The 16,066-nt window shown below is 39.0% G+C and overlaps 1 protein-coding gene and 1 long non-coding RNA gene across 5 annotated transcripts in view; one reads left to right on the forward strand and one right to left on the reverse strand.

Annotated features, from left to right (window-relative positions):
• NAA16 (N-alpha-acetyltransferase 16, NatA auxiliary subunit) overlaps positions 1-16,066 on the forward strand; it is a 50,376-nt gene that overhangs the window by 9,359 nt on the left and 24,951 nt on the right. For all 4 annotated transcript variants that reach the window (XR_014776565.1, XM_084767937.1, XM_084767936.1 and 1 more), the window contains 4 exons: positions 2,647-2,781; positions 6,685-6,838; positions 8,937-9,056; positions 13,794-13,889. Coding sequence is in view for 3 of the 4 variants with exons in the window: in XM_084767937.1 (XP_084624063.1) it covers positions 2,647-2,781; positions 6,685-6,838; positions 8,937-9,056; positions 13,794-13,889 (505 nt within the window). In the remaining variant the exon portion in view is untranslated. The remainder of the gene's footprint in view (positions 1-2,646; positions 2,782-6,684; positions 6,839-8,936; positions 9,057-13,793; positions 13,890-16,066) is intronic.
• LOC311589487 overlaps positions 9,314-16,066 on the reverse strand; it is a 54,554-nt gene continuing 47,801 nt past the window's right edge. The window contains exons 3-4 of the long non-coding RNA XR_014776566.1: positions 14,157-14,326; positions 9,314-11,118 (exon numbers count right to left, since the gene is read on the reverse strand). This is a non-coding gene — a long non-coding RNA (uncharacterized lncRNA). The remainder of the gene's footprint in view (positions 11,119-14,156; positions 14,327-16,066) is intronic.

Here is a 16,066-nt window from a genome sequence, read left to right on the forward strand (position 1 = left end):
ATTTTTGCTATACTCTATATAGATTTGACATTCATAGAGATTTGACATTCAGCTTTTATTGAAATCTAAAGATTAGTTTTTTTAAAAAATATAGGTTAGTCAATAAAAATTAATGTGGAAAGGATTGTCATGAAGAAGGGTAGGTTTTTTTTTTTTAAGATCCATTTTCCCTTTAGTTATGTGCATAGTACTGTGTCTATTGTGTGTGCATATGTGTACAGGTGCCTAGGGAGGCTAAAAGAGGGCAGTGGGTTCTAGTCAGCTAACATTACAGGCAGGTGTGAGTTGCCCATTGTGGGTCCTGGGAACTGAACTCTCGGGTCTTATGCAAAAGCAATGTGTGCCTGTAGCCACTGGGTATCACCCCAGCCCAATAAAGAAATCTTTGAACAGTCCACACTTGCTGCACCTGCAGTTCTCTGCTGGGCATCCCTACATGACTGCCTCTTCAGTGTCTTAAAGCCAGTCCGTCTGGAAGAGAGTTCCCTGTGCTGCTTTTGTTTTGTTTTGTTTTACTATGACACCATGGCTATCCTGGAACTCAACGCAGACCAGGCTAGTTTCAGACTCACAGATACCTGTCTGGTTCTGTTGTCTGAGTGCTGGAATTAACATATTAAAGGGTGTGCCTCCATGTCTGGCTCCTTCAGTTTCTAATGTGAAGGAGCTATTAACTGTGAGCTGTGAACTCTTTGCCTCTTTTGTCATATGTAAACCCATATTTCACTGGGTTCAAGAGCTTTGCTGGACTTTATGAAGTATGTTTGTTGTCTTCAGCAGTGCTTGGGTGTGATGGGAATAGTTTTCTTGCGACTGGAGAGATGGCTCAGTGGTTAAGAACACTTGTGTTTGCAGAGGACCCTGGCTTGGTTTCCAGCATACACATGGTGTTTTACAACTGGCTAGAACTGTAGATCCAGGGCATCTAGTGCTCTCTCCTGACCTCCGCAGGTATATCTGTGGCATATACATATATACATACAGGCAAGTCCTGGTACATTATAAAAATTTAAAAAGCTAAAAAAATGAGTTATCTTTAGGAGTGAGACACTATGACTGTTAAACTGGATTATGAGATAGATTATGACATTGGAGAGCAAGTCGTGAAAACAAAGCAAATGTGGAAATAGAAATAATGGTTTTCTTAGTTAGGGTTTTGATTACTCTAATGAAACATCTTGACCAAAGCTATTTGGGGAGGAAAGGGTTTATTTGGCTTACACTTCCAAATCACTATTCATCACAGAAGGAAGTCAGGATAGGAACCTGGAGGCAGGAGCTGATGCAGACACCATGGAGGGGTGTTGCTTGCTGGCTTGCTCCTCATGGCTTGCTCAGCCTGCTTTCTTATAGAACTCAGAACTACCTGCCCAGGGATGGCCCCATTCACAATTGACTGAGCCCTCCCCAATCAATTATTAATTAACAAGGTGTCCTTATAGGCTTGCTACAGCCTGGTCTTACGGAGGTATTTTCTTAATTGTGGTTCCCTCCTCTCAGATGGCTTTAGCTTGTGTCAAGGTGACATAAGACTGTTCAACACACTGGTGATGTCGAAGAACAAAGGTAGAGATGTTACTTTACCAGGCAGCTGAGGAGCAGTAGCTAGAGGGTGAGATCATCTGAATTGGATATCTGGGTTAGTTAATGGATTAGAGGAGTGTGAGTGTGCAAGTGGGTCCCTAAAATTGGGGGAGATCATTGAAGCTAGAAAATTCTGCAGCCAAGAAGATAAGCTATTAGACAGTTAGCCTACATCGGTATTGCATTTGCCCCAGACTTTAATGAAGGAGTGAGTGACAGAGAAGCAAGAGTGAAAGATAAAGTGATGCTACTTGATGCTGTATGAAAAGGGACCAGACATAGCTGAGATGACCTGAAAAGGATGCCTCCCGTTGGCACCGCTTGCAACCATGGAGTAGAGTCAACAAGTTAGACATTTTCTAGACTCCCATATAGTTTGCACTCCCTGTGACACCCCTGTTTCTCTAAGCAGTGGAACTTGCTGAAACATGGAGAAAGAGTGAGTGACTCTTGGGAGGTAGGGTCTCTGTGGAGAGGCTGAATTTTCTGCTAGGGCATCTATGGAAGAATTTCTGGTATTTTGTTCCTAATACTATAGAAATTCAGCAGTTTCATACTGGCAATGGGCGTTTCCACTGGAAGAGTCCCCATAGTGTTTGACTGTTTTCCCTGTGCCCACCCTATATTTGAGACCACTTATAATAATGTAAATAAATGATTTTTTTTTTATTTTGTTTTGTTTCGAGACAGGGTTTCTCTGTGTAGCCGTGGCTGTCCTGGAGTCACTTTGTACACCAGGCAGGCTGGCCTCTGCCTCCTGAGTGCTGGGAATAAAGGCGTGTGCTACCACACCCGGCCTCATATAATATTTTTTAAAATCTAGGATAATAAAAGGCTCTACTGATTTTATAAAGTGTTTTATCAGATGACAGCCTCATAGCAAGGACTACAAGGCACAGAGCCTTAATTTAGATGAGAAATGTAAAACATTTTTTCATATTTTGAAACTGATACTTCTTGATTAAGTTAATTATGGTATTAAAGATTATTAAGAGTCAGATGAAATGCAAACATGGTAGATAAATAAAGAACTTAAAAAGAGAAAATAATTTTCTTTTCAAGGAGACAAGATACCAACTTCTTCAGTTGCGTCCGACACAGCGTGCTTCCTGGATTGGATATGCCATTGCTTACCATTTGCTGAAAGATTATGATATGGCACTAAAACTATTAGAAGAATTTAGACAAACGCAGCAAGTAAGAACTTTAACATTTTCTTCTACTATTGCAGACTAAAATAGTTGACTTTTAGCTTTAAATTTTTCTTTGAAAAATATTTCAAAATGGTTAGAAAAAGTTAAAATGTAGAATTCCCAGGATAAAATAAACTAATATTTAAGTCTTATGGGCAGTATTGGCAGATGGATAAAGAAAGAAAATATGATAGCTGTAATGGAGCTCAGGTCAAATGCTTGTCTCGCAGGTTGTGCTGTAGGTGCTGAGGCCTGGGTCAATCCTTAGAACTAGAAAAGAAATGAAAAAAAAATTGGGAATTGGGAATTGTTCTATGATATATATTACTTGATGTAGTTGGGGATATGAAAAAGATTTATGTATTTTTGTTTTATATTAGTGTATTTAGAATACTTACATGTTAGAATACTTACATGTTAGAGTACTTAAATATGTTAACATTTGCTATAATTGTTAAGATTTTACTGAAGTTCTCTCCTGTACCTTTCCAGAGATAACCACTATTCTGAAATTGGTGCAGAGAATTCCTTTCCATATTTATGTCATGCATAATCTATAACAAATTCAGACTTGTTCATATGCTTAAGAATTTATTGGCCGGGCATGGTGGCGCACGCCTTTAATCCCAGCACTCGGGAGGCAGAGGCAGGCGGATTGCTGTGAGTTCGAGGCCAACCTGGTCTACAAAGTGAGTCCAGGACAGTCAAGGCTACACAGAGAAACCCTGTCTCGAAAAACCAAAAAAAAAAAAAAAAAAAAAGAATTTATGAGAGAGTTTTTGTTTGCTTGTTGTTAAGGCAGGGTCTCGTAGTGTAGCCAGGCTGGCCTTGAAATCACACTCCTCTAGGTTTGGCTTTCTGGGTTATAGGTGTGTATCACTGTTCCACGTTTGATAGTTTTTCATTTTATGTGAGTGTATATAAACGTGTGTGTGTGTGTATGTGTGTGTGCATGAGTGCGTGTGTGTAGTCAGAGGAAAACCCTCAGGAGTCAGTTCTTGCTGTAAGGTGGGGACCTTTTGTTTCTGCTGTGCTGTGTGTTTCAGATTAGGTGGCTTGCTGAACAGTTCTGTCTGTGCCACACGTTTCCTTATAATTGTGTTGGCATTGCAGCTGCATACAGTTCTGTCACTTCCCGTTTTTAATGTAGGTTCCAGTGTTCTAAACGCAGATTGTCAACTTACATAGCAAGTGATTTTACTCCCTAAGCCATCTCCCCAACCTATTAGGTTTTTTTAGTCATAATTTTGGAGATCTACTCATGGTTTTTGTTTGTTTGGTTGGTTGGTTTGGCTTTGTTTTTCGAGACAGGGTTTCTCAGTGTAATAGCCCTGGCTGTCCTGTAACTTTCTTTGTAGACCAGACTGGTCTCAAACTCACAGAGATCCACCTGTCTCTGCCTCCTGAGTGCTGGAATTAAAGGTGTGCGCCACCGCACCCAGCTTCATGTTAATACAAGGATAATGTAGCCATTTTAAATTACTGGTTTTTGTTGTATAAGTAAGCAATAGTTTGTTTTTAAGCCGGGCATGGTGGCACATGCCTTTAATCCCAGGACTCGGGAGGCAGAGGCAGGTGGATCGCTATGAATTCAAGGCCAGCCTGGTCTACAGAGTGAGTCTAAGGCAGCCAGGGCTAGACAGAGAAACCCTGTCTTGAAAAACCAAAACCCAAACAGTGTTATTATAAATATCCTTGTTTGCTGCTTTATTGGCTGCATTTGTGTTTATCTTCAGTGTAAATCTAAAACTGGAATTACACAAATGTGACAGCTCTGAGGCTGTGTGTCCTGGATCTGGTATTATCACTTTGAAGTAGCTTTACTAATTTAAGTGTCCATCAGCACTGTTAGATGAATTTTGTTTCTCTGTATTGTTGCTGATAATTTGTGCTGATTATTTATTGGTTTTTACATCTGGGAGTGAAAGGCTTTGTTAACCTCTAGTAATTTTTTTCTTCTTTTTAAATAATTATGTATTTATTTCTCTGTTTGTGAACATAGAGGTTAGAGGACAACTTGGAGGAGTTGGTTCTCTCCTTCTGTCACATGTTTCCTGGGAACCCTACCCACTTAGCTATCTCCCTGGCCCAATTGTGTCTTCCTGGATATGAGTGAGGCTTAGGGTACTAGATGTCTTCTTTTCCTTTCCTGTTGCTGTGGTACAACACCCTAACAAAAAGTAACTTACGGGAGAAAGGGTTTATTTTAGCTTACAATCCCAGGTTAGTCCCATCAGGGAAGTCAAGGCAGCAGGAACTTGAGTAGCTAGTCACATTTTGGCAAGAGGCAAGAGAATGAATGCATGCGTTTGTGTCTCTGGCTTGATTCCTTCACTCTTCACAGTGTAGGACCTCAAGCCCAGGGAAAGATGAGCCTCTCACATCAGTTGAGATGCCCTCCTACAGACAGGCCCACGGGCTAATCTGATAGATGGACCCTCATTGACACTCTTCCCAGATGATTCTAGATTATTAAATTGACAAAGCACCTCAGGGTATGATGGCACATATCTTTAATTCCAGCAAGGCAGAGGCAGGCAGATCTCTTGAGTTCAAGACTAACCTGGTCTACATAGTGAGACCCTTTCTCAAAACAAAACAAAATCACCACCAAGAAAAGACCCCTTAAGCATCAACCCTGGACAAGGGGTATTGGTCTGTAGGGCTCTTTTGTTTGTTTTACTTAAGCCTGTGCCTGCTTTTGGTATCAGGGTAATACTGGCCTCAGAGTATAATTTTGAAGTGTTTCTTCCTGGTCTGTTTTGAAAGACTGTAAAGGATTGGTACTAATTCTGTAAACAGTTGGTAGAATGCACTTGTGCTGCCATCTAGTCCTGGTCTTTGTGGGAAGTTTGTTGCGAATTTATTGCCCATCGCTATTCGGATTTTTTTTTTCTTTTGGGTATCTTCAGTCAGTTTTTTATAAAAGCTTTTTATTTAGTTCATTTTATCTTAATTTTTTCTCACTTAATTTTTTCTGGTATTATCTTGTAATCTTTTTTATCTTTCGGTAGTGTCTCTTTAATTTCTGGTTTTAATACTAGTCTCTATTTTTCCCCTTGGTCATTGTAGGTTAAGTTAGTGATTTTGTTGCTCTGATCAAGAACCAACTTGCAGTTTTGTTGATTTTTCTCTATGGATGTGTCGGACCATGCCTACAACACTCAACAAGAGATTTTACAACATTGCCTTAGCTCTTCCTATTCTCTTGTGTAGTCTGAAAGCCAGGAAAAGAGTGAATGACCCATGGGTTCGCCTTAGACCTTGTCACATGATTTAGAAAGAAATGTCCGAGGGAACTTTTCCCTCCCTCTTTTTCTCTGAGGCTGGCCTTGAACTCTAAATTTTCTTGCTTCTGCTTCTTTGAGCATTGGGGTTACAGTTGTGTCTGTCACCATGTATGTTTTGTTTGGAGACATTTATGTTCTATAACTCTGCCTGACCTGGTACTTCCTGTAGCCTGGGCCCTGGGATGACAGAAACATTGAACTTGACAGTATTGTCTTCTCTCCTCTATTTTCATGAGTCAGGGGTGCAAGTAGCCAGCTCCTTGTTCTGTGGCTGAGGCTGATCTTGCTGACATTGTTAGGTGTGCTCCACCATGCCCTGCTTCACAGTGTTTCTTAAAGAAACTTTGTATAAAACTTTGTTAAATTCCCTTATTGGTTCTGTTTTTTTTCTTTAAAAATGCTTGTCAGATTACTTAGAATGCCACCTATTTTTATATCTGGATATAAGATCTGTTCCTCTTCACTTGGCCATATATACCTATTTTATTTCAAAGATGGAATTAATCATTTGCTAACTAATTTTTAACTGCTTGTATGTAAATGAATCCTGAGTAAAAATTCAATGATCTGTAACATTTATATAGTTCAAATAAGATGATTTGGTTGTTTTCTTTCAGGTTCCTCCTAACAAAATATCTTACGAATATAGTGAACTGTTACTGTATCAGAATCAAGTGATGAGAGAGGCAAATTTATTTCAGGAATCTTTGGAACATATAGAAACATATGAGAAGCTGATATGTGATAAACTCTTGGTGGAAGAAATTAAGGGTAAGTTGACTAGATTATTTTTTTAACGGCCCTTTAAATTTAGTCCTAAAACAATGGTGTATGTTTGGTAGCTGTCTAAGTACTTGGCTACTAAACTATTATTAATTTAGTCTCTGTAACATCCTTTTGATGACATAGGGAAGTGAGGAACTGCTGCTGTGATTAAATCTTAATATGCTCAGGCAGATGGTTTTCTTTGTCTTAAAGCATTAAGAAAGAATACAGTTATTACAAAGTAAGTATGATATGGTGACATCAATTTCATTTAAAAAACAAAAACAAAAAACAAACTTGTAAATAGCTGCATTACTACAGTAATTCAGTGTTGGTAGCAAGGATTTGGGAAGTTCTCAATTTGGCTTGTAGAGGTGGGCATGGGCTATGGTGTTATTTTTCTAGTGAACTTTGTAGACCCATTTGATATTTAGTCATTTATGTCATTCGCCAATCATCATTAGCTTAGTAAGATCCCTTTAAAGATTGTAGGAGTTCATCGATTTTTACTTAATTGATACGCATATGCACTTACTTGTTCTGTGCCTCCTGACAATATTTGCTTTATGATGGTAGCCGGTTAAGAGATGTTTATGACAGTGAAAATATGCTCTTATGTCTAGGATAAGCAGGGCAGTGGTTAGATTGGCCAGGGTACAGTTGTGCAAGAGTTAGGGCATGTTTATTGTCTCTCTGTTGGCAGTTATGTGTTGGGGCTAACTACTTGTTTGAGTTCACAAAGTTGGTATTTGTGATGTAATTACACCTAGTTTAATTTTATTTTGAAATCTTGCCTTGTTTGTTTGAAATTCGTTCCTTGGGGAATGGGAACTATCGGACATAGGAATGTGTGGTATGTCCATTTAAGAAAAACCTCTTTGCCAGGAGCAGTGGCGTATCCCTTTAATCCCAGCACTCTGGGAAGCAGAGGCAGGTGGATCCCTGTGAGTTCGAGGCCAGCCTGGTCTACAAACTGAGTCTAGGACAGCCAAGGCTACACAGAAAAATCCTGTCTCGAAAAACCAAAAAAGAAAGAAGAAAAACCTCTTTTACCTTAGTTTATGTGTACTTCCTATTGTGTCTGAGAGCCTTATTTTCCAGACTGACCTGCACTTTTTGTGGCTTAGTAAAAAGGTTTGAACCTTAAAAACAACTCACTTGTGAATGTGGCTTTCTTGCTGTGAAATAATGTTTAGTTATAGAATTGTGCTGAGTTAACTTACACAACTTTGATGACCTAGAAAAGAAACCAAGAGAATGGACAGTCACTTAATACAGGAACTGATCAAGGAGGACACATTGAAATCTTTTTTTGTTTTGCTTTATTTTTTTGAGACAGGGTTTCGCTGTGTAGCCCTACCTGTCCTGGACTTTGTAGACCAGGCGGCACTCAAACTCACAGAGATCCACCTGCCTTGCCTCCTCAGTCCTGGGATTAAAGGCGTGCACCACCACCGCCTGGCTGACACATTTAAATCTTACAGTAAGAACATTGGCAATTTCCACTTAGATGATTTGCCAGTTGGATTTTACTGTTTGGCATCGGTTATCTCCAGGAGGCTATAAAAATATGTATAATGGGGCTGGAGAGTTCGCTCAGAGGTTAAGAGCACTGATTGTTCTTCCAAAGGTCCTGAGTTCAATTCCCAGCAACCACATAGTGGCTCACAACCATCTATAATGTGGTCTGATGGCCTCTACTGGCTTGCAGGTGCACTGCATACATAATAATAAATCCTTTTTAAAAATACGTGTAATGAAAAGGTACTTCTGTTTTTAACTAAGAAGTTAATATCTGCCTGTATATTTAGGCAATGAGAGGGAGCCCAAAATGAAAATTGTTAATTTCTTAAGACAAACTATAAATTAATCCGTGTTTAGTTACATAAATTGTATATAAAATACCCTAAGGGAAGCACATAGAATTGGGATTTTTATAAAATATCTGTTCACTTAATAATGCTTAGAGAAGTCTCTTGGGCCAGAAATGTTTAAGCAAAATTGAATGTGTCTTGTTTGGTTGGTTGGTTTTTGTTTTGTTTTTCAAGACAGGGTTTCTCTGTGTAGCCTTGGCTGATGAATATGTCTTTAAACTTAATTTTAGGAGAAATGCTATTGAAATTGGGAAGATTAAAAGAAGCCAGTGAAGTATTCAAAGACTTGATTGATCGGAATACAGAAAATTGGTGTTATTATGAAGGCTTGGAAAAGGCATTGCAACTCCGTATGTAATGATTTTTTATGCTTCCTTAACTAGCTTTTAAAATGAAAGCTATAGTAATCTTGGAGAATAGATAATTTTAGCATTAACAGTTGTTTTTCCATGTAGTGAAGTTATAGACTACATGTCGGCATAAAAATGATCTAAAATGTTTATACTTAAATAACAATGCTGTTAATATATATTAAATGCATATTAACTGTATTACTCAGGGTCTCTAGAGGAACAGAACTGATCGAATGAATATGTATATGTGTAAATGGAATCTATTAGAGTGCCTTTCAGGCTGTGGTCCAGCTAGTTCAACCATGGTTGTCTTCAGATAGAAAGTCTAGAAATCCAATAGTTCGTCCTATGAGTCTGGATGTCTCAGTTGGTCTTCTTCAGTATGGTTAGCGTTCTGAAGAAGTAGACTCTGAACGTGCCAGTGAGTGAGGGTTATGATTAAAATCTTAGCAGCAAGACTAACTACTGGTGCATGTCTGTAATCCCAGGCAGCTGAGGTAGGAGACTGATGAGTTGAAGGCCAGCTTGAGCTGCATATTAAGACCCTACAGACCTGGGAAGAGGCCTCAGTGTGTACAGTGCTTGCTGAGGAAGTGTGAGGGCCCGAATTCAGATTTCCAGAACTCATATAAATCTAGACCTGGTAACGTGCATCTGCTGTCTCTGGAAGCTTGAGCGCCAGGTAGCCTGGTGTACGCAGCTGTGAACAGTAGACCTTTCTCAGACATGGTAGAAGGTGAGGACTCAACACCAGTTGCTTCTGGCTTCCGTGCCATGCACAGACCTGCACTTATGAAACATATGAACATGCAGAAACAAACCACAGAAAAGCTAACTACAGAGATGACGAGGAAAATGACTATTTCCTGTCTGGAAAATGGCATAGTTACTTAATATTATAACCTCACTACAGGTCTATTATCCTCAACCTTTACGTATGATAATTAAGGGAAAGAATACTCACTGAGGTAATATGGTTACCTTTCAAGCCAAGTCAATTTGTAGAGTGAAAATATGTATCTTGCAATTAGATAGCTGTGACAATTACCAGGACTCTAGAGATTGTTGTTCCAAATTTTCTGTAACATTTTCAGAATTAAGTGTTGTCAGGAGCAGTTATTCCTAAAATCACACACATACGCGCGCGCTTCCACACACACATGTACACGTATATTATTGTAATTTTTTTTATTGAGACAAGGTCTTAGAACTTAGGCTAGCTTTGAATTTGGTATCTAGCTGAGATTGACCTTGAACTCTTTGTTCTCCTGTCCTCAGTGCTGGGTTATAGGCACACACCACCAGGCCCAACTTAAAATATTTACTTACAGAAAGTATGTCTAAAATAGTTACAGCATTCTCTTATTTTCTTAAATACTTCTTTCTGGGATATTGATTAAAATTAAAATATTGACTAAATATTCTTTGGAAAAACAAGGCAAAAGCTACATGTATTCAGGTTTGAAATGTAAAATAACTATGACTTTTGCTTTAAATGACAAGTTATTAACTATGTTAATCACTTGACGGAAACAAGGGAAGGAAGGTTTATTTTGGCTTCCTGTAGGCACAGCTGTAGGACAGTGAGGTAGCTAGTGACAGCAGCAGAGGTGACTTAGTGGGTGCTCTGTTGGCGCACTTTTGAACAACTCTTTTTATTTTGAGTTCTTTAACTCTTTCTCCCTACTCTACCCCAATCCCTTCCAACACCTCAACACCAGGTAGGAGAGAAAGAAGGTTAGTGGGGAGAGGGGGTGTACTATTCCTTAGCTGCTTCTTGCTGTTCAGGGTGGTCAGGTTCCTGGGGCAAGTCCAATCCTCCATTCAGGGTATCTCCAGCTTCTTGACGTCCAACTGCATCAACAGCAGCCAGGAGCAGTGGGAGGGGTGTGGGGGGAGCACCAGCAGCCTTCCTCTTTTCTTGGAGCTGCCAGTCTCTCTTTGGGTCTGGCTTCTATCCCCACTGACAAAAGACCACACCTCCACACGTGGTAGTTCACAGCTGACAAACATCACATACCCTCTCAGGACAGACTGGAGCAGCCGCCATATCCCACACCTGGGATTAAAACAAAAACACGTATACATATAGATCAAAACTTTCACAACACTGCTCAGTTTGCTTCTCCTTTTCCTCATTCTACTCTTGGATTGCAATGCCTGGGATGGTGCTACTCATATTCTCCATGGATCTTGCCTCCTCTGTGTAACCTCATTGGACACTTGAGAGATTGTGAGACCCAGAGGACTGTTTTAGGTGGTTCCAGATTCATTCAAGGTGACAGTGAAGGTTAATCACCACACTGACATAGCAATAAAGTCCTTAAATGTTTTAGTAAAATAACTCTACCATATTTTAAGGCACTTGATAGTATAAAATAATGATTTTAAAACCTCTTATACTACCCATCTCTTTAGATTCCTTGAGATGTTTTCCCCCTATGGTAACTTCTGGAGCTCCAACTTTTGTCTTCAAGTAGGGCCCTAAAAGAATACAGTCTTGGGCTGGAGAGAGGGCTCAGCGGTTAACAGTACTGGCTATTCTTCCAGAGGTCCTGAGTTCAGTTCCCAGCAACCATATGGTGGCTCATCTGTAATGGAATCTGATTTTCCCTCTTATGGTGTGCATAAAATAAATAAATAAATCTTTAAAAAGTAATTTTATCTTAATACTGATTTGGCTACATGTATAAGACTTGTTTTTATCTGGAATGCAGTGCAGAGATATCGTTTTTAATATATATTTATTTTTATGTATATGAATGCTCTATCTACATGGGTCCCTGCAGGTTAGAAAGGGGCATTAGATCACATTATAGATGGCTGTGAGTCACCATGTGGTTTCTGGGAATTAACTCAGGACCTCTGGAAGAGTAGACAGTGCTTTTGACCTCTGAGCCATCTCACCAGCTAAGATACATATATTAAATATACTCAGTAGACTTCATTGTATATTTTAGGTAAAGGTCCTTAATGCTCTATGAAGTCTCCAAGTTGTTAACAGAATGTGAAAAAAATTTTTTTCATAGATCCCCATTTTAAAAATCCATCCATATCGACACTCCAAAGCTTAGTATAGGAGGAAGGCAGGAGTCTACACAAAAAATCCAGCATTTCCTCTTGAACTACAATTTTTTTTTATAATTTGATACAAATAGCTCACTTACAGTGAAGTTATTACCGAGGATATTTATTTATTTATAAACAATATTTGTATGGCCCTGGCTGTACTGGAATTCCTTTATAGACCAAAGCTAGCCTTGAAATCAGAGATGCTCATCTGCTTCTGCTTCCCTAGTGCTGGGATTAAAATAATGTGCCACCGTGCCTGGCACTGCAGCTTATCCTTAAAATTACACTCTATGATCTGAATTAGAATACACTTAAAACCTTATGGTTTAATTAGTTTTGTTTACGTTTTCCTTAAAATATTACCCTAAATAGCCTGATTGCTTATGCATAGTAGGGTCTGTATACATTATACTATTCTGGATAGAGTATGTCATTCTCATTTTTCAAATTTTTTATTTTATTTTATTTTTTGGTTTTTTTGAGACATGTTCTCTCTGTTAGCCTTGGCTGTCCTGAACTTACTTTGTAGACCAGACTGGCCTCAAACTCACAGTGATCTACTTGCCTCTGCCTCCCAAGTGCTGGGATTAAAGGCATGCGCCACCACACTCGGCTCAGAATTTTTTTTATGGTACTAAAAGTTAATATGGTTCTTGGATGTGATTTACTATTCCTATTATATGAGAGAAATAATTGCCTCTTGAAAGAATCTATTTATTTTAGATTGATTTATATTTTATGTGTATGAATGTCTGCATATTATGTTGGTGTTAGGTGTGTATCTGGTACTCACAGAGGCCGGAGAGGGTGTTTGGTCATCTGGATTGGAATTACAGACAGTTGTAAGCCCCACCATGTATGTGGGTGCTGGGAACTAAACTCAGGTACTTTGCAAGAGAAGCAAGTACTCCTAATGGCAGAGCTGTCTCTCTGGCCCTAAAGAACCTCTTCTAATGAGTTTTGTTTGTTTTGTTTCTTGTGGAGCTTCATTGAAGATTTCAAGTGTCAAAAAAATTGAGAAATATAGTGCATTTTAAAACTTAAAACATTTATAACCACAATCCTAAAACTGTTACTTAAGCTTAATAGGTATTGTAGACTTTCAGGGTGAGGCCCCATTAAGAGGCTTTATATAAGGTATATTCTAAGCAATATGTTATAAAATGATTTTCCTTTTTCATTGTTTGAGAGCTAAGGAATAGAAAAGAAATACAGCACCTCTGTATGACTTGATGTCGTTTGAGTTGGCTGTAAACTCTGTCATGAGGAAAAGACTGCTGGATTTCTCCTGGAGATTTGGTTTCATAGGATGGTTTTTAGATGTGGCTCACGCCTTTAATCCTAGCACTTGGGAGGCAGAGGCAGGTGGATCTGTGAGTTCAGTAACCAAACTGGTCTACATAAGGAGGGCTTGGCCAGCGAGGACTACCTGCCTGTCTAAAAAAACAAACCAACAAATGATACCCGGCCTACACACACATGCATGCTCGCACAGAGGATAATTTCCTGACTATAGTATTTTTACCACCACAGTTTCAAATGTAATTGTTTTCAAAATTGAAAATAGCTTTGATATCAATAATGTGATTATTGTTTTAAAGTTTATTACTGTTTTTAAATAAAATTATGATACTATAATCTCTACATTTTTGCTGATATTAGGCTCTTTAGACGAGAGGCTTCAGATTTATGAAGAAATCAGTAAGCAGTACCCCAGAGCTATTTCACCGAGAAGATTACCGCTGAATCTTGTCCCAGGTAATACAAAGAAATCTTTTGTAAGGCTGATAGTACCTTTGAAATTAATGGGTACCATGCTTTTTTTTTTCCTCCTGATTTTTTTTGAGACAGGGTTTCTCTGTATAGCCTTGGCTGTCCTGGACTCACTTTGTAGACCAGGCTGACCTCGAACTTGCAGGGATCCAGCTGCCTCTGCCTCCCGCGTGCTGGGATTAAAGGTGTGCGCCACCACCATCTGGCTCCACTCATGTTTTAAGTTTTATCGAAGTCCAGCTTCAACATCACCTGGCATAACTGAGGCAGGGCGTAGATCCAACGACTGGCTGGTGACCTTGCAGACTTTCTCTGAGGGCAACCAGAACTGATTGTTACTGGCAATGGCTTCCACTGATGGTGGCAACTAGGGGCTAGGGCTGATGGTTCCTAGTGGCATTTCCATTGATGAGGCCAAGTGTCTAAAAAAGAAAGAAAGAGAAAGGAGAGAAAAAAAAAACCACACACATGCATGCTTACACTTGATGATGAATAAGACAGACTTCAGCAGGTAGGTTTCAACAAGCTGCTTCTTCAAAGTGTCTCTTACTTTTACATATTCAGGTACATACATACATATATACATCTTGGTGGATGGATAAACTCCAAAGACCATGTTCCAACAACCTTATTTCTCTCACAGCTTATGTATCACAGCAAGATCTTTCAAGCAGTACAAAATTCGCTATGTGGTTACATTCTGTTTTCTTTAAATGAATGATTACAATGAGTATAGTAAGAAAAACATGGTTCTCAGTACCGTCACATGATCATGTATTATGGGTGAGAAACAAACATGAAAAACAAGTTATTTCCAAGAACCCATATACATTATAGTTGCCCTTTTAAGATCATGTAGCTTAAAATATTTAAAGCCAATATTAAACTTTATATTAAAGCATGACATTCTTACATAGTAAAATTCATAATTGATCACTCTTATAAGATTAATATATATACAGATTAGATAGATAGATAGAAACTCTAGAAGAGAAAGAAAAACTTTGTCGGGGCCATGCAGGAGGAACAGCAAAACAGCTCTAGAATTCAAAAAAGAACAACAACAGCAATAACAAAAAAGAATCAGAGATACTAGAAAATTTTGTTAGATGTAGCAATAATAGAATAATTACTTGTTTGATGTTAAAAATAATGTGTTTATTACATACTTCATAGCTAAGTGCCTCAGTTCAGTCTAGTGTGTAACATTTTTTTAGTGTTATTCTCTAGAAGATGTTCGCTGTTGGTAAATATTTTTTAATTTTTATTATAATCACTGCTATATCACTAGTACCTGAAATAATGCTGGGGGTGGAATAGGGTACTGTTGAATCCCAAATGTTCTATTTTACCAATACTCAAGGGCCAGATTCTGGGGTGAAACTCTGTTAGCTCAGAGAGTCAGAGAAAGCATCTAGCTGACCTTCCTACTCCGCTCATGTCAGGATGGAAAAGGCTCAAACGGTTTACTAGCTCAACTGACAGCCCAGGTGGAAAAGACCAAAAAACCCCAAAGGCCAAGGAGCTAAAGAGCTAAAAGCTCCTTCTGCTTCTACAAGCTGTCTTAAATACCCTTCAACTCAAAGTCCCTTATATTCTTTAATCCCTGTCAGTTGGTTTCTTGCTCTGCCTCTTGACCTAAGGTTGAATTCATTAAATCCTATGTACAGAAAGCTCTTGGATTAAAGGTGTGTGTTTGGGCTCAACCACTTCAAACAAAAGACAGATTTTCAGAGTCTACAGTCTCAGCAATCACAGTGGGATCAACTACCCTGCAACAGGGTACTTGACACATGATTGTGGAATGAGCAAATGCTGACTCGCTGATACCACTTTAGTGTTTAAAGAGCTGATTTGGCTACTTGAATGTAGTGCCTGTCACAGTATATGTGGCAAACACCCTATCATTTGTCTTCAGGGAGAGATTAGGAAGATATGAAACTGCACACTCATTTCTTTCTTTCTTTCTTTCTTTTTGGTTTTTCGAGACAGGGTTTCTCTGTGTTGCCTTGGCTGTTCTGGATTCACTTTGTAGACCAGGCTGGTCTCTAACTCACAAAGATCCACCTGCCTCTGCCTCCTGAATGCGGGATTAAAGACTTGTGCCACCATGTCCAGCCTGCACACTCATTTATTTACCTGTCTCTGAAGTATTCTTTGAA

Source organism: Acomys minous (assembly GCF_964271855.1).
Source record: "Acomys minous genome assembly, chromosome: 18".
NCBI classification, from domain to species: Eukaryota; Metazoa; Chordata; class Mammalia; order Rodentia; family Muridae; genus Acomys; species Acomys minous.